The sequence below is a fragment of the Equus quagga genome, chromosome 9 (assembly GCF_021613505.1).
Source record: "Equus quagga isolate Etosha38 chromosome 9, UCLA_HA_Equagga_1.0, whole genome shotgun sequence".
Lineage (NCBI taxonomy): Eukaryota > Metazoa > Chordata > Mammalia > Perissodactyla > Equidae > Equus > Equus quagga.
In genome coordinates, this window is record NC_060275.1 from 319,168 (window position 1) to 344,043 (window position 24,876).

The 24,876-nt window shown below is 52.5% G+C and overlaps 1 protein-coding gene across 1 annotated transcript in view; it reads left to right on the top strand.

The window, feature by feature from the left end:
• The first annotated feature begins 10,268 nt into the window (after nucleotides 1-10,268).
• The window catches only part of SLC66A2 (solute carrier family 66 member 2), a 71,155-nt gene continuing 56,547 nt past the window's right edge, over nucleotides 10,269-24,876 (top strand). Inside the window, 3 exon segments of the mRNA XM_046671926.1 lie at nucleotides 10,269-10,565; nucleotides 11,018-11,361; nucleotides 17,729-17,862. Of these exon segments, the coding sequence (XP_046527882.1) occupies nucleotides 11,159-11,361; nucleotides 17,729-17,862 (337 nt within the window). The 5' untranslated portion in view covers nucleotides 10,269-10,565; nucleotides 11,018-11,158.

Genomic DNA, 24,876 nt, shown 5'->3' on the forward strand with positions numbered 1-24,876 from the left:
CTCAACATCATTCTCATCAGGGAAATGCAAATCAAACCACAATGAGGTACCACCTCACAGCCAGGAGGACGGCTATCATCAAAAAAACAGGAACAAAAAGTGCTGGCGAGGATGTGGAGAAATTGTAACTCTGCGTATTGCTGGTGGGAAAGTAGAATGGTACAGCCACTGTGGAGGATGGTACAGCAATTCCTCAAAAAATTAAACAGAGAATTACCATGTGAATTAGCAACTCCACTTCTGGGTATATACCCAAAAGAAGTGAAAACAAGGACTTGAACAGATATGCACACCCATGTTCATAGCAGCATTATTCACAATAGCCAAAAGTGTCCATCGATGGATGAATGGATAAATAAAATGTGGTAATATATACAACAGAATATTATTCAGCCTTAAAAGGGAAAGAAATTCTGACACCTTCTACAACGTGAAGGAAGCTGGAGGACACTATGCTGAGTGAAATGAGCCAGTCACAAAAGGGAACAGTATTGTGTGATGCTGCTTATATGAGGGCCCTAGAGGAGCCAGCATCCCCTTGGTGGGGGTCAGGGGCTGGGGAGGGAGAAATGAGGACTTGGTGTCTAATGGGTGCAGAGGTTCAGTTTAGGAAGATGAATGAGTTCTGGAGATGAATGGTGAGGATGGCTGCACAACAATGTGAATATGCTTAATGCCACGAAACTTACACTTAAAAATGATTAAAATGGTAAATTTGACCTCATGTATATTTTAGCACAATAACTTTTTTAAAAACCCATCTCCCCAGCTTCAACCCTAGGCTAAGAGTTCCAGGATCTAGGACACCTGTGATTCTCTTCTCTCCCCTTGGTACTTTTTCATGTATGTTTTATCTTCTCAACTGTAATCTCTCTGGTCCAATGGGAACCTACTCAGAAACTCTAATAGTCCAAGAACCCAGAATCTACTGGAGAAACAGGGTCGTCTCTCTACTCCCAGCACCTGGTGCCTTCCCACCCCTGCTGCCTAGTCAGGAATCAGATTCATAGTCCTGCATCCACGGGAGACAAACTCATTAATATGGAAGTGAGAGTCACTCAACACAAACACATTTTGTTAAAAATATCAAATTTCAGGAACTAGGTTTAGGGGGAAAAATCCTCTAATGCAACTGACTTTGGAAATCTACAGTATGAGGATATTAAAGGATGCCGTGCAGAAACGAGATGGTGTTTTCTGGTGCGAGGATAGGCCGGAAAAGAAGGCAGAGTCTGAGCAAGAAATACATATTTACGGAATCAAAGACACAGACCACAAGAGCAGAGCTAAACACAAAACCAAACTTTAACTAAATTCGAAGACTAGCATTTGGATTTTGATAGATGAGAATGTCATAGCACGACCAAACGTGAGAGGACGTTCTATTCAGTGAAGCGTAAATGCCAGTGGGAGCACCGGACCCCACGTGAACGGCACTGTTCCCACAGAAAGGGGTGAATGCTGCTAATTAGACTGTGTGCTCAGTGTTTATTTTATCTTCATTCAGAGTCTTGTACAGTCGCTGATGCTGGGCCTTGATTCGTGGATTCTCTGTGCTACAATCTCTACTTTTGGGTATGTTTCCAGTCTCATTTAAAAACTGTACAAAAAGAAGGGTTCCTTTGGGGCATAGACTTGGGCAGATAGATTTGAGTATAGAATTTTTTGCTTCTTTTTATTTATTCTAAAATAGTTGCATTACTTTCATGATGTTAGCATCCATTTCTTAATGCAACCTTATCAACTATTTTATAATCCACTAATAATTTACTATGTAATTCTGGCCCTATTTATAGTAAGTGATCGTTCCTGGAAGCAACTATCCTGAGTCAGGAGGACTTCCTGTATTGGGTGTGGATTTTCAGACGGTGGCTGTCAAACATGACTGCCTTAGAGCCACTGGGCGTGGCCCCGGCTCAGCACTGTCACGTCTGTGAGCCCTGTGAGCGGTTTCAAAGCCCCCCGAGGTTTCACTGTGTGACCAAGTGGTCCCAGCTTGGAGGAAGGAAGACGGGAAGGCAGGAAAGGGGGCTGTCAGACCCCACAGGCAGGAAGGGCCGCCTTCATTTTCTCAAGTCTGGATCCAGACCCACGTGCTACTGCGAGTTGTTTAGAATTCAAAACAAGATAGATTTTGGAAATATCCTCTCTTCAGCCTGCTCAGATCTGCCTTTGAATTTCTCTAGTGAATTCTTCAGTTCAGTTATTATACTTTTCAGCTCCAGAACTTCTCTTTGGTTTCTTTTTAGGTTTTCCATCTCTTTATTTATATTTCCATTTTGCTCAAAAATTGTTTTCTTGACTTTCTTGTGTCTTCCCTTAGGTCTCTGAGCATCTTCCACATGTTGTTCTAAAGTCTTTTTCTCGTAGATCTGCCATCAGGCCTTTTTCAGGGATAGTTTCTGTTGATTTGTATTTTTTCTTTGAATGGACTATGCTTTTCTGTTTCTTTTTATGGCATGTAACTTTTTGTTGACACTGGACGTTTGATATAATAATGTGGTAACTCCAGAAGTCAAACTTACCCCTTCCTCAGGGTTTGCTGGTTTTTCATCTGGTTTTTGTTTATTGTTTTTTTGATTGTTGGCGGCTCTATCTGTGCCAAGGATCAGCCTGAGGTGTAAACTCAGTGTCTTCTTAGGTTTTTTCCTGAGCCTTTTCTTGGGCATGCACAGTTACTTTCTAATTTTCTCCATGTATGCAGTTGTTTTTGAATGTTCTAGTCTTTAATGTCTGGCTCCAAAAAGGGGAAAAAGAGAAAAATGAAGAGGGGAAAGGACACACACCCTTTAACTCTCCTGGAAGTCACTTGAGCAGAAGGCGGGGGTCTTGCTACACTGGGAGAGGTGCAGCCGCAGTGGCCACCCGCCTCTGTGTCTGCACCTCTGTGGTCCGAAGCAGCAAGCAGCAGTCAGAGCACAGACTCTCAGTGTTGAGGGCACAGAACCCTTTTTGCCCACCTTGGCTCCCACCCGCTTTGTGCAGGCTGCTTCAGGAACACGTGCACAGCTGCCTGCCAGGGGTTTGGGGTGGGGACAAGTACCTGCTACTGTGCTAAGAGCAAAAATTAACTAGAATTTACCATCCAAGCCTTCCCCTGGAAGTGACAAGCCTTCAGCAGGCCCCAGATTCCAAAATAGTTCCATCGGACAGACTCTGCCCCTGCACTTGTCATCCAGGTGGGGAGACTCCTGGTGCTCCCAGAATCCCCCACCAAGGGCATAAACTTCTTGAAAAGCTTTAGTACATGCCTCCAAACGGCCCTGATGACAGTTCCCACCTCCGCTCTGACCAGCCTCATTTCTGGTTTTCACTCCGCACGGGGCAGTGTCAGGTGGCTGCATGGGGATGCGGTATTCCCGCCACTCCACCAACTGCCCCACAAGCCACCCCAAGAAGAACAGACAGTAAAAAGCAGCATTCTGTGCAGAGCAGAAATAAAGTCAGCTCTGTCTTTCCACCCATCTCTAATGCAATGCTTAGGAAAATAGGGCCTCGCTGATGCCTCTGGAGGCAGGGACTCTGGAGTGGCCATGGGGGAGCTCGTGACCCCCAGCCCCCTTCCTGTCATCACAGGAACCTGCCTTGGAGCCTTCAGGGTGTGTCTGTGTCCCACAATTGCCATGGGAAGGAGACGCCAAATCTGAGGAGACATAAAGTTGCTTCTTTTCCAGGTGAACAATTTATCAAGTCAGGATCTTAACAGGGATGTCAAGGAAAGAGTTGTTTGTGCTTTAGGGAACTGAGGAAAAAAGTGTTCAGCTCTCTGGGGTGGCTGGGGGTGCTTGTTCCAGTGACAGCATGGGGACCGTAGGAAAGCTTCCAGCAAGGTGGGTATAAGGGAGAAAGGAGGGGGAGGGAGGAGGGAGGGGAAAGAAACATGCAAGAATGAAGAAGAAAGCCTCTGGGTGACTTTGTAGTAAGTTAATGTACACTTTATTGTATAATTTATTTTTATATAACATATAATTATATATTTATATGTATAATTTATTCTCCTTTTATCATATGGTTTTTCAAATATAATAATTGTGCTACTTTTTGCTACTGCTCAGGTCACAATGATAAGGTTTAAAATACTTCTTTTCTTGGTGAGGAAGATTGGCCCTGTAGGGGATCAGAATTGGCCATCCCAAAATGTGTCTCTTTGGCTTGATTATTTTTAAGAACAAAAGACCCTGAAAGAAATTTTGACCTCCCCCTCAACTGCCTAAAAGAATTTAAGATGGAAGGCCTGCTCTGGGAAGGAGCTAATACATAAGTTAACTGTAGTGCAATGTAAAATGTCTCTCAGGTCACATTGTTCGTAGTTGACCCATTTACATTTCCATCTCCGTGTGAATTGCCTTCCACGTCCTTGAAGTCCCAAATAGCTACCCCCAACATCCTCCTTTGTCTTTAGGTGAAGATTGTGTTCCAGCTGGCAGCTCGGCCATTTTGGCGAGTTACCCAGGTTCTTGGGTCTCTCCCATGCATACATGTCATAAAGCTTTGTTTGGTTTTCTCCTGTTATTCTGTCTCATGTGAATTCATTTTGTAGCCTGGTCAGAAGGACCTAGAGGTTGGAGGATTTCTCTTCCTCCCCTGCAGCCCTGAGCTGACATCCATGCCCATCCTCCTCTATTTTGTATGTGGGATGCCGCCACAGCGTGGCTTGATGAGCTGTGTGTAGGTCCATGATGGGATCTGAACCTGCAAACCCCTGGCCACCAAACCGGAGCATATGAACTTAGCTTGAAGAAATGAGAAGAAAAGCAGAGAACTTAAGTTACCTGAAGCAATTCTGGAGCATTAATTATTGCTTAAAGGGTGGCCCCCCAGGAAGGTGGTGGGAAGGGGGATTGGGGTGGGCCTGAGTGCTGAGCTGCTGCTGGGCCAGCAAGAATGCCCTGCGCCCCTGCTTCCTAAGGTTCCAGTGCTAACAGATGCTAACAGAGCAGCCAGACACAAAAGGTCATACGTGGGTGATTCCATTTACATGGAACACCCAGAACAGGTAAATCCATGGAAACAGCAGAGCGGTGGTTTCCACGGGGTAGAGGGAGGGGATTGGGGAGAAACTGCCTAATGGCCTGAGGTTTTATTCTGGGGGGATGCAAATGTCCTGGAACTAGGTGGAAGTGGTGCTTGCAAACACTGAATGTGCTAAATGCCACTGAGTCATTCACTTTAACTGGCTAATTTTGTGTTATATGAATTTTGCCTCAATTAAAAAAAAAAAAGAGGCGCACCTCTGGAGAAAAGGAGCCCTGCGTGCACACCTGTGTGTCTGTGTGTGCATGTGCATCTGTGTGCATGTGCATGTGCACTATTGTGTGTCCTGTGTGCATGTGTCTGTGCAAGTGTCTGTGTCTGTGTGTGCATGTGCATCTGTGTATGCATGTGCGTGTGTCTGTGCCTCTGTGTGTGCATGTGCGTGTGTGTCTGTGTGCATCTGTGTATGTGTGTGCATGTGCGTGTACGTCTGTGTGCTTGTGTGTGTCTGTGTGTACCCCCAACTGGCAGTGAGCCTGCTGCCCCTGGTCCGCCTGTGTTAATTTACACCTGGAGTGCACAGCCTGATCTTCTCTCCAGCAAGAGCTCGTTTTGCTGAATGACCAACAGTGACCCCAGCTGTCAGAAGCTTTCTTTTCATGAATAGCAATCTGGAATTTATCCAGACCACTGGCTTCGGCAATTCTTCCTCCTTTTCTTGAATTCTCTCCTCTTAAGTTCTCATTTCCTTTGTTGCTGACCCTGCGGCTCCTTCTGTTCTCTCTTACTCTTCCTGAATCAGTCCCCTTTGCAGAGTCATATATCTTTGCTAATAGATTTTGTTACAAATCTCTACCTTTTTTTTTTTTTTTTGCTAAAGATCTTGCATTCATTTTCCAGTGGGCTTTTAACCAAAGACAGTGAACGGTGAATGAGAGTCATGCTCCAACTTCTTCACTGTGTTTTTCATCTCACATGTAGCTGACGTCTGGTGACTCGGTTTGGATTTGAAATGGTCTCTATTCCAGTTACTAAAAGAGTTTCGATCACGGGACAGCCTCCTGTGCCTTCTCTTACCTACCACGCTCCCTGATGATGACCCACCAGCCCTTCAGCTGGACAAGCCAATGACACAGAACTTCCATTTCATTTCTTTAAAGTAAGCAAAACCTTTTTCTAGGTCTTCGGAGACTTCTCATGCAACCTGGTCAGCTCTCTGAGCTCTGAGCATTGCATACGTCTTGACTCTGCTCCTTCTGGGGTTTTCTTTTTTTGACCAAATTCAGACTTCATCTTATCTTTACTCACTTTAGTTTCATAATGGGCTATTTTTCTCTCTGAATGTTTTATAAAATAATTCCTTGAAAACCTCTAATGGTTCCATAACCCTCTAGCTTTCCTCTTGTCCTCAACTTATAAGCGCATTTTCCACTAGCATTCGTTTAGTTTCTTCAAATTGCAATTTTATCCTTAAGCCAGCCTCTTTTTCAGAGTATCTTGTTTTGCACACACTTCCTGTGTCCTTCATCAGCCTCCCCAGTCACATTTTACATAACCAGAGGCGTTATCAACACCAGAAATGGACATTGGTGCAATGCATGAGCTGGACACAGACCTTCTTCGGATTCCACCAGTTTTCACAGGCACTATCTATTTATTTTTGGTGCATGATACTGTTTCTGCACAAATTCGGGGTTCTCTGCCTGATGAGCATAAACAAGCCGATTAATTATGGCCTCAGCCTTTGGGGTAGAGATCAGCTTTTATTCTTTGAGATCCATCTGCAGGGGGACGGCGGGGGGTGTGCCCTCACTTCTGTCTCCCTGATTCAGCATTTGGGGTGAAATTTAAGAGGTTCGGGAGAACAGGCTGGCATGAGGAAATGCTGGCAGAACAGGCTTTGATGGGTGGCTTCAAACATTTATGGTGAGGTTTTAAACATTTATGACGGGGTTCTAAACATTTATGATAGAGTTCTAAACATTTATGATGAGGTTGACAAATAGAAATGGCAAACTATAGGATATATTGGAGTACATGAGGAAGCCATTTGGTGTAAACCTAATTCAGCCTGACCTTGTTTTTCCAAAAGGGCCTGACATGGCCACTGAGCATGTATTCTACATCTGGTTTAAGCATTTGCTATGTCCCAAGGACAAGCAAATGGCCTTAAGATAAAGGTGCAACTTCCCCCCACATTGGCATTTCCTTAAGGATAAGCATCTCTCTCTAGGCTAGGAACTGATTGCTGTGCTCACCTGTGACCACCCAGCTCGAGACAACAGACCTACCACCCTGCTGTGTCCACCGAGACAGCAGACCTACCTGCCATTTCCATCATTTGCTGTGCCGACAGAGCAGTCTCGCGACTATTGTAAAAGGGACCTTTCAATCCTAGGTGCAACATCCTCTTTGAGGGTATATAATCACTCTGTATACCCCACTTCTTTGGTGCTCATCCTTCCTTGGGGAGCACTCCCCTGGGCTATATGGTCCTCACATTTGGCTCAGAATAATCTCACCCCAATTTTTATTTGTAGGTTGGTTATGGATTATTTGCGTCTACAGGGTTCTAAACATCTTTGATGAGGTGGGGAAGGAATTTTAATGCTAGATCTTCCGAATGAGGGACCCTCACTTCTGATGAGAATCTGAGTCTTAAGTTCCGGTCCTGTCTGGTCCTTGGGTTCCATTCGGAGGAAGATCTTTGGATGCAAGGTCAGTTCAGGTCACAATTTCTTCTTTTGTGTGTGCCCTCACTATAGGACTTTGCAGGTTTTCTGAAAGGCAATCCTTAATCACTCTGTTGACAAGAGATGAGGTCAGCTGAACTGGTCCTGGAGGGCCCACGGTTACGAGACTGTCACCATCCAACAAGTTTTAAGAATTGCATATATTTCTCTGACGATATTTAAAAACTAACACACACTCTGCTGTTCAGTCGTGGGTGTGGTTCACACTTTCTGGAAAGTTCAGTTCCCAGAAGAAATGTGGGAACAAGGCTCTGCTTCCTCTCTGCCTGTCATAGTTCTGATAATCTTGTTGGTCACTCATTTTGGGTTCTATTTTAGTTTCCAGTGGCTGCCATAACAAATTACCACAAACTGAGTGGCATAAAACTTTGGAAATATATTCTCTCACAGTTCTGGAGGCCAGATGTCTGAAGTCAGTTTTTCTGGGCTGAAATCGAGGTGCTGTCAGGGCTGTGCTCCTTCCAGAGGCTCCTGGGGGGGTCTCTGTTCCGTGCCTCATCCAGCCTCTGGTGGCTGCCAGCATTCCTCAGCTGTGGTGGCATCACTCCACTGTTCAAGGCCACATCTTCAAACCCCTCTGCTCCATCTTCACATGGCCGTCTCTTTTGCGTGTCTCCCTCTTATGAACATACATGTGATGGCATTTAGGCCCACTTGGATAATCAGAATCATCTCAAGATCCTGAACTTAATCGCATCTTTTTCTTTTCATATCAGGTAACATTCACAGATTTTGGGGATTGGGATGTATCTTTGGGGATCGTTTTTCAGCCTAGCACAGCTGGTTGGCTTCTTTGGTGTGGGAATGTGAAAGCCATGTGACATGTGCAGCATCTGAGATGAGCTGTCTTCCCTTCTGCTTGACTGTCTGATGGTTCCCAACAGGTGGTGTTCAAAAGGATTACAGGCCACTTCTCCAGTCATCAGCTCACCTTATGGGAGACCTCTGTGGGGCGGAGTCCTGGACCATGAATGCAAGATTGTATCCACTTAGCTGGGCTCTGAAGGTGCTCCCTGGTGCAGGTGCTCCACCTGGCACACCCTGATGGATCCAGAACAGCACGTGGCTATGGGCCGGCCACCAATTCGCCCACCTATGTCAGGACAAACAGGACCAGCAGCTGTGACCCCAGATGCTCCAGTGAGAGTCAGAAGGGCAGCCTGTAGCCTTACTCCAACCTCCAGAATAGACAGAATGGAACGTTCTAGAGGCTTTAGAGCTCAAGGGAGGATGTAGGTAAGAAGGAACACCGACTTTCCCCTCCCCGCCCAGCCACGCTTCCTTTTCTGTGCCTGTGTTCATTTCCCTATACATTCCTGGTGCTGTGCTCTCTGTCGTGGATACTGTGAACAGGGGTGACTCAGAAACACCTGACGCCAGCCTCAGAAGACCCTGTGTTGTATTAGTGGCTCTCCTTACCATGCCAGGCTTGTTTGGGAGTTGCTTTTAGTGATGCTGTAAGTGTTCTTGAAGTGTCCCACAAAACCTACCAGGTAGGAAGCAGGGAGCCAGATCTTCGGGAAGGGGAAGGCGACTCCCTGAGGCAGAGGCTGGCCAGCCAGGCGTGCACCCCTGCGGCCGCCTCTCATTCTCCAGGCCTTCCCTTTTGGGCTGCTTCAGTCTGCCCTGAGGGGAGCTCCTCTGCAGGCAGAACCCGGGGCCTTCTCTGCCCTGAGCCCACCGGCACAGGGTCCTGGGCATGCAGGACTGGCTGGCTTCTCACAGGGTCCTGGCTGCCCCTGCCGCACCTGGGCCCTGGGCTCCAGGCATTTCCCGCCCATTAGCATCTATGTCCTGAGCACCCTCCCTGAGCCCCTGGGGGCTCCCATTTGTCAGGCGACAAACTCAGGAATTCCTAATTTCTTATCTGCAAGTGGGCACTCTCTTGGTTCACCTCACATGACTGTGCGGTTGAGAAAAGCCGAGAAACACTTAGCAAGTCACAGAGTGAGTGACCAGCACTTCTTTCAGCAACGATGCACCTAATGCCTGTGTGTCACGAGGGCGAAGTCCTGGCGGCCGCTGTGGAGAAGACACCGTGGGCCTTCAGGGGCTGCGGGCTGCCGGGGTGCTTTTCTGTTTCTCCAGAGGAGCCCCCCACTAGGTTAAACTCCCCCAGACACTATGCAAACTTGTGAATCCTGCTCCTCAGGTCTGCCCCTGGGTCAGGATGGGGAGCCCCACTCGTTCAGGGAACGAATGCGTGGAGGGACCCCTGGAACCACCTGACGACCCCATGGGCTCTGACTCTCCTCTCCACCCCCCTCCCCCGTCCCCACAAGGGGTGACGCCCCACCCTCCGACCCTCCCTTGTCCTCACGAGGGTGATGTCCCCCTACCCGGGCCCTCGCCCGTCCCCACGAGGGGTGACGTCCCCACCCGGCCCCTCCCCCGGCCCCTTCCCCGTCCCCACGAGGGGTGAGGTCCCCACCAGGACTCTCCCACCTCCCCGCGAGGGGGCGTCCCCAGGCCTGCGCGGATCGTGGGGCGGCGACAAGACCCTGTCCTCAGCTCTCGGTGTGGCTCTCCTCTACATCGCCCCTCGCCCGGGGACAGGTGGAGACGGCTCCACGTGGGCACCTGGCCCTAAAGGAATTTCCTAACCCGCGCAGGGCGGGCCAAGCACCCCTCCCGCGATCCCCGTCTCCCGCCCGGGTCCCGGGTACGCCCCATCCTTCCAGGACCTACCGGCGCGCTCTAGGACCGAGCGGCGCCCGCCCCGCCGCCCTGTGGGCGGGGCCCCGGCATTGTGGCGTCGCCCCGAGGCGGGGCTCCGGCGCGCGGACCGACAGACGGACGCAGGACAGAGCGGGCGCGGGCGCGGGCGCGGCGCGGCGGGTGAGGGCCAGGGCGGCGCGTCGGTGCGCGTACGTGCGCGGGGTGGGGGTCCTGGGGACAGAGTGCTCCCCACCCTCCAAGGCCCCCCAGGGCCGTGTCCCCCACCCTCCCCCCAGGGCCGTGCGCTCCCCACCCCTCCGCCCCAGGACCGAGCCGCCCCTCCCCGGACTGTGCCCCCCCGGGCCGGCGTCCGCCCCCCGCGCCCTCAGCCCTGGGCCGGCGCCCCGCGGCCCCTCTGCGACCCGCGCCTCCGTTCCCCCCGCGCATGCCGGTGCGCGCGCCGAGGGCTCCCTGAGCCGCCCGAGCCCGGGGAGGGCCTCGTGCCCCAGCCGTGGAGCCCGCGCTGCGCCCGGGGCGCGGCCTCGGCCTCTGGGCTGTCCCTGCGGAGCGCGGCCCTCGCTCTGCCGCGAGGCCCGTGTCCCGAGTTCTTACCCGCTCTCCTCCCTCGCCAGGCTCCGATGGTGCAGGATTGAACGGGGTGGCGGCGGCTGTGCGGGGATGACGGTCCCCGCGCGTTCCAGGATCCCGTGAGAGCGGAGGGGCCTCGGGCCAAGCGGACGTCAGCCCGCCGGCAGGCGACGCAGGTGTTCGGGATGGAAGCAGAAGGCTTGGATTGGCTTCTGGTCCCGCTGCACCAGCTGGTGTCCTGGGGGGCCGCTGGGGCCATGGTCTTCGGAGGGGTGGTGCCGTATATCCCGCAGTACAGGGACATCCGGAGGACTCAGAACGCCGAGGGTTTCTCTGCCTACGTGTGTCTGGTGCTCCTGGTGGCCAATATTTTACGGATTCTCTTTTGGTAAGTTGGGAGCTTTCTTACTGTGTGGGTGCTTCTGGAGAGATGGCTTTCTCCTTTTGGGGTTTCTGCGTGGGGCCGGGAGGTGAAAGTGTCTGTACTTCCCGAGAAGTTGGTGAAACAGATGAGATTATTACCCAGGGAAAATGGTAGGATTGGAGTGGAGACTCACATATAATCTGAGGTCGGCGTCTTCATCTCACTTCGCTCACACTTCCCCGGATCGGATGCTTCCCCAGGGCCTTCTCCCGGCGCCGCCCTAGCACTCGGTCCTAGGTCCTAGCACTCACCGGTCACTCGTTCACTGCCCTCGGCGAATTTGCAAGGGGGAGGGGAGAGCAAACGGACTGACTGAGTGTCAGAGTAACTGAAAGTGATGAGGGTTGGGAAGGACCTACCGGGTGAAGCCCCACGAGAAGGGGCCTCAGCCTGACAGGGAGGCGAGCTCTGGCTGTCCTCCGAAGGGCCTTCCACCTTCTCTGTTGTGTGTGTGGTTTTGTTTCTTTTAAATAGGAAGTCAACTTTCTGGATGATAATTGAGACTATTTTTTCTTGCTCCTTCCAGCCCAGTTTCCTCTTATCTTTATTGGCGTTGTGATAGGAACTCGAAGTTAACGTCAACAGTTGCTAAAGCCAGACTTAATTGGGAGGGTGAGTTTTCAGAGGAAATGAAAAGAGGTCTCATGGCATCCTTCTCAGGCCAAAAGCATTGGAACCTTCCTTGCTTCTGGACGGTTCCAGGCCCCTCTGTCTGCACAGAAAGTGAGGAAGTTGCTCTGGAGGAAGGCCTGGGGGGGGGGGGGGGGTGGAGTGGGCGCGGGCTCCAGCAGCCGGGTCCAGAGCCCCGCTTCTGTGCTCTTCATCTGACATTTTGGTCACTGTTTCAGTAATCATGCTTTTTGGCAAACTGGTTTTTAAGTCAACCTGACTGAGGTATGAGTTGCTTTAAATAAAGTCGCATGTCTTACGTGTGCCGTTGGATGTCCCCTCTGTCATCACCATCGCTGTCAAGATGTGAGTTTCCTGAGCACAGACTTCTCTGTCCAGCAAGCCTCTCCCTTCACTTCCTGTGCTGAGTCTTGCCCCTGTCTGGGGTTTTTAAAAGGTGAGCTGGTGAGTCAGCTGCCCCTCTGGAGAGTGTGTCTGGGCCAGGCTACTTCCGAGGGAGGGGTCAGCGGGTGCTATTTTTGTTTAGCACATGTTGAAAAACTGCAGTTTGAAGACTCCTCCCTTCCCTTTGGCTAAGGGCAGAGATCATTTGCAGCAGTGTGATGAGTGGCTTCCCTTTTCTAAAAACGCCTTAATTAAGTTTAAGGTTGAACAGAAGTAGGTCCCACACTAGAATTGTGTCTGACCTGTAGTTAACCCTGAGCACACTGGGTGTGTGGGGGGCGGGGGGAAGGTGCTCAGGGTGCTCCCAGGCCGGCCCAGGCTCACCCTGTGAGGTTGGGAAGCAGCATTTCCTCCAGGCCGTGGAAAATGTTTTCTCCAAACTGGAGGAGAGCTGCCTGGGGTTGGGTCACCTTATGGGTGAAAAAGTTCCACTTAGAGATTTCCCCCCCAGTATGCTCACCATTCAAAATTGCAAAAAGAACATAGAATGTCTAATCTGCCTCTGAGTGTCTGGTTTGGAGAAGTCAGAAATTACCCCACTTTCTTGAGTGCCGTCCCGTCAGTGCCTTTGGGTGTGACCGGCATTGGATCAGAGGCTCTCTCCTTCCTGCGGGGCCTGAGCCCTGGAGAGAGTCTCAAGCTCTTTCCTGATGCAGCATGGGGCGACCTTTTCTGGGATGCTGAGCTCGGTCCACTGGTGAGCCTGGTTCTGCATAGCCATTGGCCTTTCTGTAGAGTCAGCCTCCTGAGCCGTCCTGGGCCACTTCAGGGCTTCTACACTGCCTTGTGCAGAACACAGGACTGCCTTCACCCAGCATTCTGGAAACTGCAAATGTGTGGGATGAAGGGAAGGCTGCTTGAGGGCCTCCCTGGCCTGGGGGTGCCCTTTCCTGCATTTCACATGTGGCAGCCCTTGCAGTTCACCTGGTGAGGCCAGCAGGCAGGCTGGGCCTGCCTGACGTGTGACTGATTTGCACCTCTCTGCCTCCTAGTCCCAGGGTCTCACTTTCTGAGGGTGGTGCAGATGCTCCCTTTTATTCCCCTCCCTGGAGCCTCTTAAGTCCCCACTCCTGGGTCCCCCTCCAGGCTTCATGGGTTAGCAGCCCATTTGATTTAATAGGCTTTTGGGTTTCCCATATGCCAGACACTGGGCCAGACACTGCAGGGTCTGCGTTTCAGCAGAAGCAGTGTATGGAATGTATCATACACACATATATGGGGGATGGGTGGGGGGGGGGGGGGGGGGGAGAGCGTGGGTCAGCGGCTGTGGCAGGCTCCAGGCGAGCCAGGAGCTGGGTCTATACTAGAATAGTGGTGGCATCAGAAGAACTGAAGAGTGTCTCTCCCAAAGCTGACCAGACACAGTCCTCAGAGCCCCGGTCTGTCTGGGAATCCCCCTTGGAGATTTGTGGTGCGAGGCATGTGAGCAGCTCTGTGGTCCCACAGGAGGGGCCAGCCGAACTTGTAAACTCAGGGTTTCTGAAACCAAGGGAATTCTAATGACCTTATTTCTTACAATCACTATCATCCTTTTGCAAAACTAGCATTGAGCAGATCATATTCCATAAAATGCTGATGTACAGCATTTGGCCTTTGTGTTGTCAGAAGCCAGGAGGAGAGCTAAGTGATGCCTTGTAGCTAATATTTGCAGGCTTGTGATTTTGTAGAGAAGGGAATGGAGGGGGCCAGGGTGTGTGAACAGTGCTGTAGGGCCTTCTGACCCAGAGCATCATGCTTTCATGGAGATGGTGCTCAAGTGCCATCCTTGTGGGATAGAAATACAGTATCAGAGATGTAGTCACTAAGAGGAATGTGGTAACACTGTGTCAGAGATGGAGTAACACTGTATCTGAGATATACCAACATTGTAGCAGTGATGTGGTAATGCTGTATCAGAGACCTAGTAACAGTCTGCTACTAAGGATGATAGCAGTCAGTGCAGCACAGAGAAGATAATAACTTCTCTTCCCCTGAGCTTTTCTCTGTTACTTTCAAGACCAGGAGAAGGTGTTCCTTGTAGAAACTTTTGCTTAGACTTGGTCGAAGATTGCACATCCTCTGCAGTGTGTATCTCCCTGGGGGCAAGACACATGTATCCTGCAACCAAGAGAGAACCTGCAGACTGGCTTCTCTGAGCAGCAGGCCCCACACTTGCTGGTGGCTGTCCCATCGTTTTCCCTTAGAAGAGGCTGTGCCAGCCCATATTCTCAGGGCAGAAGAGGAAAAGGTGCTCTCATGACACCACTGCCAGTGCAGACTTTTAGCATCAAAGGAAGAAAAAGTGTAACCAATTCAATAAGTAAAAAATAGTATCTTTCTATTTTAATTAGCCTTTAAAAATTGCTAATGATGTTGAACTTTGTTGTTATTTTATCCCTTTGTATCTTTTGTGAAAAGCTGTGCTTTTTGACATTTTGTGTCTTGCTCAGCCTTTCACTCTAAAATCAGTTAATATTCACTCCATTCTCTCTCACTTTAATGTCTTATTTCTTACTGTAAATATCAAGTTCATCTAGATTTGACTTTTTGTCTGTGGTATAAGGGGAAGCTCCAACCTTGATTCTTTTCCCCCAGTTTTTCCAGTCACTCGTTTCCATTGAACATTTAAAAAATGGTAGTGGCCTTCCTCACGTGATGGCCCAAACTGCACATCTTCAGCCTTATAACCGGACATGAGCTTGGGGTCAAGACTCCCTACTGTAATGCACTTCACTGAGACGCCAGCCTGCTGGCGAGAAGCATCTCTGGTCTCCTCAGCCTGACCCAGAACCTTCCCTCCCCCCTCCTCTGATCTTCGCATATGGATCAGTCGATCCCCAGGGCCCACAGGGTAGACAGTGGGACCAGTTCCTAGAAATGACTAGAAATGTCCTCAAACAGCCTTAGGGGTTATAGCCACACTTTACAGAAGAGATGAGGCTCGCAGGCGGTGGGTCACGGGAGCAGGGACTCGGGGGCAGTGTGGCAGCAGGGCCGGCCAGTGCCTCTGGCCTGGAAGCCCCGGGGCCTGCCGCCCCTTCCCCGCAGCAACTTCTCTTCCCCGGGCCTGGCTCGCCAACCCTTTGTTGTTCTGACCACTCAGCATTTGGGCTCCTCTGCCTTGTGCTTCCTGAGGCATCACTGGAGGGGCTCGGATGAAGCATCTGCGTCCCAGGTGAGCCCAGGTGACGCTTCCTGGGGATGCAGGAGGAGTGCAGTGGTCACGGAACTGTCTGCTGTCTCTGCCCTGGTCCCTCCACACTCCTTGGGCCCAGGTCTCATGGGCCCTTCTCTTCTCTGCCTTCCTGCCAGCTCCCTGAGTGTCTGAGACTCAGGCCTGCTCTGTCCTTTGCTCGGAGGACATGGGGTGGGCCTTGGCCTCTGTGACCCCAGTCCTGGAACTGTGTGGCCGCCCTCTAAAGATTCCATCTTAGCTCCCTGCCCCCCCAGGGAATATCTGGCTTTTCCAGGCGGCCCGACCTGCTGTGGGAGCCTCACCTGGACGCAGCTGCCTCTGTGCAGCACCTTCTCACCTGCTGGGTCAGCCTACCTGGGTGGTTCTCATGGTCAGGGCACATCCCAGCAGAGGGCGGTTGCTGCTGTCCAGCGGATGTGCCCAGCTCTCCTTAGTGGCACTCAGGTTGATCGGAGCCACTCTGGTGGTGCCCTGCGTGCACAGACAGGGGCTTGGGGAGGTTGGCCTCTGGCCCTGGAGTGAATGCGGGGGCTTGTTTCTCTACATCGCGGATGCCATTTTTTCCTTACTGTATGGGTGAGGTTTTCTTAGTGTGTAGGCACACCTTTCAAAGACTTGCTCTTTGGGCCGGAGGCCAGGCTGCATCGAATCTTGTCCTTCACAACAAGCCTCGGCCCGAGTTTTGTGAAATGCTGTTTTTATTTTGGTTTCTCAAGTGATTTAGTGTAGTTCCTTCTCACAGCAGCTGGGTTGGCGGGCACTGGGACGGGGTCTCCTTGGGGCACCTGCCAAGTATGTGGTTCAGGCTTCAGTCGCCAGCTCAGTGACCCTCTGTCCTCGGAGGGGCCAGGTGTGGGCTCAGGCCCAGTGGGGAGGCTGCCATTGTCTCTGGGTCTCTGTGTTTCAGGAGAAGCTGGGAAATCAAACTGACCCAGGACTTCCTGACTTTTTCATCATTACTGCCAGCCAAGTTTTGGAAACCCCCTCAGGCCGCCCTGCAGGCAGGTCCCAGCAGGAGTCCTGCTCCAGAACAGCAGGCTAGATCTGGGGCCAGGGCTTCGGAGGTGCCACGCCCAGGCCTCACCTCGGAGACTGTGGTTCTGCAGGCTCACTCTGGGCCTGCATGGGTGTCATAGCTCCAGTGATGCTGGTGGCCACGGTTGAGACCCCAGCGAGTGTGTGAAGGGTGTGCTGTTCTCAGCCCCTGGGGTTCGGGGTCTTCCAATGGGCCCAGCTGCTGCCTGTCATTGGACTGTGTTTCTGGCCTCCAGGAGCTTGTGGCCAAGTTGGTGAGACAGTCAACACACTGGAAAAGAGTCAGCAGGAAGGCCTGGGGGCTTGTGGCTAGGTGAGCCAGATGGGGTGGAGGACTTGGAGAAGAGAGTGGGTATGAGGCCTGGGTCAGGAGTCAGTGAGGTCTGGGTCGGGGGTCAGAGAGGCCTGGGTCAGGGGTCAGTGAGGCCTGGGTCAGGGGTCAGCAAGGTCTGGGTCAGGGAGGCCTGGGTTGGGCATCAGGGCCTTAGGTTGGCATGGGGGCTGTGCCCTTGGCCGCTTCTGCTCCTCTCTAGTGGGATCTGGGTGGAGTTTGGCATCCTGGCCCCACTGCTCTGCTCACGCCCTGGGGTGCTCTGGGCAGAGGCCCCCGAGGCAGGAGGCAGGGCAGCTGCTCCTTCGTGCAGAGCTCCCTTTGGTCTCTGGACCCTGGATGAGTCTTACTGGGGAAGCAGGTGGTCCAGAAGCTGTGGGCTTCTTGCTGGTGGCGGCTGAGGCCTCTGTGGAACTGGGACACTGGCCGTCTCTGGGGACCAGGGGACACACTCACGCCCCCTGGTCCCTGGGGAGGCGTGTGCGACATTTGGGGAAGCCCCACGTGTGACTCCATGGGGTCTCCCCTGCTGAGGGGTGTTGTGGGGCCCTGTCGTTCCCCCCCAGCTCCCTCCTCCCATGGAGTCTGGAGGTCTGAGCATCCAGTGCTGGGGCCGCCATGTGTGAGAGGCCTCCCGGGCCGCTGGGGTGCGGCTGTGGGGGATGGCGGGCGCCCCCTGCACCGGCTCCTCTGACGCGTGGTTTCTTGACCTGCAGGTTCGGAAGGCGTTTCGAGTCGCCCCTCCTCTGGCAGAGCGTGGTCATGATCCTGACCATGCTGCTGATGCTGAAGCTGTGCACCGAGGTCCGCGTGGCCGGCGAGCTTGGCGTGAAGCGCCGGTTCTTTGCAGGTTGGTGATCAGCCGCTTTGGGAACGAAGCCCCCAAATCAGCAAGCAAAACTTGCCTGCGCTCACGGGCGAAACAGAAGTCGCTCTCGTGCGTCGTTGTCTGAGCCACTTCTCTTTCACCCACCGGCGCTGTTGCTGTAACTGGTGTGAGTGTTTTCACTATCTTAAGTGACTCTAATCAGACAGTTTATGATGTGAAACAATTCAAGATGACAGTTTCGTCACTGGAATTTGAGCGAGTCATTAACTGATCTTAACGTTTCAATCTTTGCTGTGACCATCCTGACACATGGATCTGAACTGGGACAGTTGGGGCATTTCTGGTGGTCTCTCTTCCGGCTGGATCCGGTCAGAGGAGGACAGCGCCTGTGAGCGAGTTTCCTCTCTGACTTCGTGCCTGGCTCGTCCGTGAAACACACCCTTTGTTTACGTCCAGCTGCACCTGAGCTGCCTGGGGTTGTTCTCACGTCCCTTGTAAGCCCACAGCCAGAGGGCTGCCTCTGTGGGTCCGGGCGGATCGTCACTCAGGGGGCGTGTGGGGCCACATGCACACCCCATGGATTTTTGGTGGCTCAGAAAATAGAAAAGACTTCTTCCTGGTTTTGCCTTTTCCTCTGAAAAAGCTCCTTCCGAGCTGGGCTCTGTGTGAACATGCGGCTGGCGGGCCTCTCGCGTGCAGGAGCGGATGTCTGTCTGCTGGTTTCCCTCCAGTGACAGATCTGGGCAGCTCTCTCACTTCCTGCCAACTGTGTGTCCAGTCTCAGTGGTGGCCCAGAGCGGCGTTTCTCCAGGGGCTGTCTAGTTTCGGGATTCCTGCGGCCATGCGGTCCTGCCCTGTGCGTTTTCCTGATGCTCTTCTCCCTGCTCGAGTGGTCCCGGCACCTCGCGTGGCATCTGTCTTTTCAGTGAGGTCACGTGTGCTGACTTCAGTCTTGTAGCCAGTAGGTCGGCCTCCAGCCCTGGGGAGCAGCCTGGGCCAGATAGTGCCTGTCACGCCGCAGAGATGAGCCGTGTGTTTCTGTGCTTTCTCCCCCGTATTCCCTCCTCCTCCCGGCTCTGTTCTCGGCCCTCCCTGCTGGGGCCTGGGACTCACTTCTGGTCCTGCCTGGAAAGCAGGCTTCTCTCGCCTGCTGCCATTGGAGGTGAGGAGCCTGGCTCTTCACTTTCTCTTAGAAAACAAGCCTTCTGCTCTTCGCTCTGTGACCTGTGCCCCTCTGACCCTCACAGGGTCTTGTAGCCGACCGCAGAAGGGGCAGTGGAGGGTTATCAGCGCCCTCGTCCTCACCCGGGAGGGAGGAAAGGCCTGGAGGGGATGCTCGGTGCCCCGGGTTGCTCAGTCTCCTGTACTCGGGCTCTGGAACCTGAGACCGGGTTTCGTGACCTGGTTTGAAGCAGTGTGGGCTCTGGTGATGTAGGATGCAGATTCAGCCGGCGTGTGAGCCTCCAGCCCACGGAGCAGACTGAGAGTTTGCCTTTTACGTGACCTCATGAATACAGAACACCTTCAGCAGCGCGTCTACGCGCTCCCTGCTGCGGTCTGCCACATGCTGAGGGCGGGGGCTCTGGGGGACTGTGGAGCCGGGAGCTGTGCCTCCTCTCGAGGCCTCTTGCCGGGAAAGCTCTTGATAAGAAAGGGAGCGGGGTGCTGGAGGTCTCCTGTTCTCTCTTGACTTCTAGAGTTCTGTGTAAATTCTCCCGAAAGGAGCATTTCTCTTTGGGTTAACTGGGGGTGAGTTAAAACGGTGAATCCTGGTTTCCAGGGATGGGGCTGGACTGTGAACTTTAACAGGCAATCCTCTCTGGTGAGCAGATAACGGCCCCACACAGGTCCACGCCTGGGAACTTTGATGTCGTCTCGCCTGGCACAGGGCTGTGCAGGGGTGCTTCCAGCTGGGCTGAGAGTGGGGAGCCTGGGTGGCCTGAGGGCATCACGTGCCCTGCGAGTGGAGGAGGAGGACAAGCGGTCAGAGGTGGACGTGCTGGCTCTGAAGGAGGTGCAGGGCCATGAGCCAGAGGCTCGTGGGCTCGGGCCCCTGGAGCTGGGATGGCCTCATCTTGCAGCGGTAAGGACACGGGACCACGGTCCTCCAGCCACGAGGACCTGCATTCTGCCAACACATTGAAAGAGCGGGAACTGAGTTCTTGCCTGGACCCTCCAGAAGGACCGTGTCCTGAGTTTAGCCTGTGACACTGTGTGAGGCTCCTGGCCTCCCGGGCTGGGAGATGATGAGCCCATGCTGTGGGAACTCGTTTGGGCAGTGAACACGGCCTCTTCCCTGAGGTTGTGGAAGCTCTGCGGGCTGTGCCGTCAGGGCTGGAGTTTGCAGGCGTCCATGTGAGCAGGGGCTGAGCGGCCTCGGCTGCTCCCAGGTGGTGCTGGGCCTGCAGGTGGAGCCGCCCGGCCGTATACCCCTCTCAGTCGGCTCTCGGGGAGGATGCGGGCCAAGCCTCACGACCTGGGCTGCCTGCTGGGCCCCAGACAGAGTCCACTTTTAAACTCCGCTTGTGGGGCACCCTGAACGTGCGTGAGGTTCTTGAGAGTCTTATTGTCAGCACTTTAGATGCTTGAATCCAGGTCAGATTCACCTGTTTCTGTGTCTGCTGCGTGTGGGACGCGCAGGTCCAGCGTACGCCTACGGGAGGCTTTTAGTGCAGCAGGTGGGTTTGTTTCCGCTCACCTGCCAGAAGTGTGGGGGCATGAAAACCCAGCCGCTCAGGCCGAAAGGCTCTGGAGTGGAGTCACAGGGCCCGCAGGCTCAGCCTCACACTGAAGTGAGGAACGAAGAAACCTCTGAATAGCCATGTTTGTGTGTGCCCATAGGATGGACAGCCTGAAAAAGAAAAGCTTAAATGTTTTCCAGCTAACTTTTTTGGCGGTTTTTAATTTTGAATTAACTTCAACTTGAAAGTTAAGATTAAAGAAACATGAATAGTATTAAGGAGAAAAAATAGGTTACTTAAAAAATTAAATATGTAATTTGTTACAAAGAACAATTTGTGCTCCTTGTAGACATTTGGGAAGACAGAGGAAGACAAGGAAAATAAAATGCTTTCCGTCCCACCACCCGGAGGTGACCACTTTGAACCTTTGGGCACACTTTCCCAGTTTTTCTTTGTTTCTTTTACAGTCAGTCTGTCACAAAATGGGGATCCTTTTCAAAATTAGGATCAAGCTTTTTACGTCTGTTCCACTGGCAGTTTTCTCCCTGCCCCTGCTCTAGCGGGTAGGGCTGGGTGTGGGGTCCACCCCTGCTCGAGGTGTCCTGGGGACCCAGCCTCCCAGGGCGGCCTGGGCCCAGGTGGGGTCACATCCCCAGGACCAACGATGCCTCTCCCCACCGCGGCTGTGTGTTCCAGGGACAAGCTGGCTGAAGCAGCTAGTGTGTGCCCACCGTGTAGCTGTGCATTCGGAGTGAGCCTGGTCTGTCTTGTGTGTGCTGTGCTTTTCCTTTTTACCTTTAACCTTTTGTGGAGAATTTCAAACATACACAAGAGCAGGGAGAGCACTGTATGACCGCGTCCACCTCCAGCCTGGACCCTGTTTACATCCTCTTCCTGTGGTTTTGAAGCAAATTCCAGACATATTGGTTTTTTTTTTTTTCTCCCCAAATCCCCCCAGTACATAGCTGTATATTTTAGTTGTGAGTCCTTCTAGTTGTGGCATGTGGGACGCCGCCTCAGCATGGCCTGACGAGTGGTGCCCTGTCTGCGCCCAGGATCCAAACTGGCAAAACCCTGGGCCACCAAAGCCGAGCGCGAGAACTTAACCCCTCGGCCATGGGGCCGGCTCCCCCAGACACATCCTATTTGTAGATAGTTTATAATGCATCTCCACAAGATAAGGACTTAAAAATAACTCCAATACTATTGTCACCCATAAAAATTAATAATCCCTTATCAAATATGAATTTGTGTGTGAATTTCCAGCTGTCTCACCCATCATCCATTTCTGGATCTGTCAACTGGCTTGTTTCCTCGAGTCGGGCTGCACACTGTGGTTGTTTCCCAGCTTTTTGTTGTTGCTCTTGATTTGTCTTTTAATCTGCAGGTTCCCCCAACTCCCTTTCCTCCTTGAAATGCATCTGTTGTTGAAACGAGGTCTCGTTTGCTCTGCACGTGTGGTCGGTGGATGGTGGGCCGGCAGCAGTGTCCTGGAGCCTGTTAGAAATGCAGAATCTCGACCTCATCCGGACTGTGGAACCAGATCTGCATTTTGACAGACTCCTGAGGCTCCCTGCAGGCTGCGTTTTGCGGATCCCTGCGGGGACCCTGCCTGGCTGCTGCTGATGCCCCGTGGTAGTCGACCCCGCCTCTGTCTCTGGTTTGCCTGTGAAAGAACGTTTTTACAAAGAAAACCAGACCACAGGCCTGACCAGAGCAGGAGTGGTTCTCTTGCTTTGGCAGGACCATCGTGTTCTCCTAGAGGCGCGTGTTTGACTGGTGGCTTCTTGGGTGTCAGTGGTGCTGGGCGCTGAGTGCGTGGCTGTGCGTCACGGGGGCTGCGGGTGTTGGTGTCAGACTTTGCTCGCCTGTCAGCTGGAGTGCTTCTCTGAAGAGCGAGCTCCTTGCAGATGTGACTTAGTCATCCAGCATACGATTTGTAAAGGGAGGGTAGGTCGACGCCTGCCTCTTTCTCTTTGTTCTCCGGTCTTCAGATTGTTTCCTGGTGTCTTGTGGTGGTGACCACGTTTGTGTTCACGTTGCTATGAGTGATGGATTTAAACATATTTGACGCCTTTCTCTTGATGGCTGCTGTTCTCCTTGTGGCCCTCTCTGGTCAGTGGGAGCCTCTTCAGTCGGCCTGCTCCACGGAGCCCTATGGCTCCTGCCCCAGACCTGGAGTCAGCCATTGCTCCGGCAGCCCTGGCGTCTGGACGTGGTGTCTGGAGATCACAGTCTGGGCGCTGGGCACTGGCTGGATCGAGTTTGTCTTTTAGCTTCTTCAGGGGACGCAGCTCGGAGGTCGTCCAGTAGATGCACCGCTGCAGGCGTGCACGCTGGTCCTTCCAGGCTGACCCCTACAGAGCCCTGGATTGCAGCTCTGATCTTCCACTCGCTGCTCTGGGATCTCAGAACAATGGGACCTTGCAGAGTCATCGCACACCTGCCTTCCCTGTTGCTCACAGCAGTTCCATAACGAGGCCGAGGCTGAGAGCCAGGCTCCCGAGAAGGTCTCTTGTCAGCGGGTCTTGAGGATCACGGGTCTGACCGTCAGATGACCGTTTCACAGTCGTTAGGAATGGTGCCTCCGTGGGTGTGCCACCAGCAGATACACAGCTCGGTTCACTGTTCCATCTTATTTGAGAAGCAAAATTGTCTGTGGCTCACAGTCAGGTGGTTGAATTCATTTGACATTTGCCTCAAATCTCAACACACAGAGTTCCAGAACAGAATTGGCTGGGGAGTTGGGTGGAGGATGGGGAGTGACTGCCAGTGGGTACAGAGTTTCTTTATAGGGTGATGAAATTGTTCTAAAATTAGATAGTGGTGGTGGTTGCACAACTCTGTGAATATACTGAAAGTTATTGAATTGTATACTTTAAAAGAGTGAATTTTTTATGGCATGTAATTATATCTCAGTAAAGCTGTAAAAAAAATGTTGGGGGGAGCTGGCTTAGTGGCATAGTGGTCAAGTTCACATGCTGTGCTTTGGTGGCCCGGGGATTGGGAGTTTGGATCCTGGGTGCGGACTTGCACACTGCTCATCAAGCCATGCTGTGGCAGTGTCCCACATACAAAACAGAGAAAGATTGCCACAGGTGTTAGTTCAGCAACAATCTTCCTCACCAAAAAAATAAATAAATAAATAAATTGGGGAGGGTCACATACTATTCTGAGAATGAAGGCTGGGGACCTCCCCACAAAGGTAAAATGTTGATCCACAAACCATTCTGTGTTTTTCGGGGGATTATCAGTCCTTAGACATCAGGTCACAGGAATCCTGTATTGTCCTGCCCACTGCCCCTACACTGATGCAGGCTTGGCTACCCGTATCGTCTGGACTCTTCTGAGTTTTGCCTGGATCACTGCAATCTTACCTCCTCCTGGTCCCCATCACCCTGCATCCTGCCTGCCACCATCGACCCCTCCCCACCCTTGTGCACTCTTCCAGCCCGCAGTCTCTCTAGCGCACAGGTTCTTCCTGTGCCCACCGCAGTGGGTTTCACATTGTCACGAGGGCCTAAAGCCCCTGGGAAGCAGCTGATGGTCTGGCCTCATGTCATCCAAGCAGCCTTCCACCCTGCTGGCCCCGTCCTGGCCTCTGGCCGTCCAGAACAACCAATGCTCGGCTGTCTCAGCTCACGCTGGGACTTCTGCCTCATCGTCTTTCATTCCGGTCTCTGGCTGCTCAACAAGTTAGTCCCAAACTTGGTGACTCGAAAGGACATTTTTGCTCACGAATCTACAGTTCGGCAGAGCTTGGTAGGGACAGCCCTGTCAGCCAGCTGCTTGGTCTGTCTCTCTCACTCAGTCCTCACTCAGCCCTCACTCAAGTGTCTGGCTCTCGGCTGGACCCTCCACACGTGGCCTCCCCATGTGGCCTGTGCTTCCTCACAACGTGGCAGCTGGAGAGAACCGTGGAAGCTGTATCTTTTTAAAGATCTAGTCTTGGACATCACACAGGGTTGCCTCTGTGGACTGGAGTGGTCATAGGCCCGCTCACAATCAAGGGGAGAACGTAGAACCACCTCCTGATGGCATGGTGAGGGTCTGCGGACTGTGTGGGACTAGAAACGTTGCAGGGGCCATTTTTGATCCTCTGTGCCTGGCTGCAGTTTGTGTTGAGTACAGATTTATGGAATGTGATTGTTGAAAATATTTCTCATGTCTCTTAGCTTCAGGACTCACTCTTCTCCAGTCCGTCCTACACAAGGATGTTTTCTAAACTAGATCTGATCATGTTGCTTTCCAGCCGGGAAGCCTTAGGCAGCTCGACGTTGTGCATGGGGAAGAGTCTGGTGTGCTCTGTGACTCTTCCCACCCTGACGTGCTCCCCTCCCCACCTGCTGCTTGC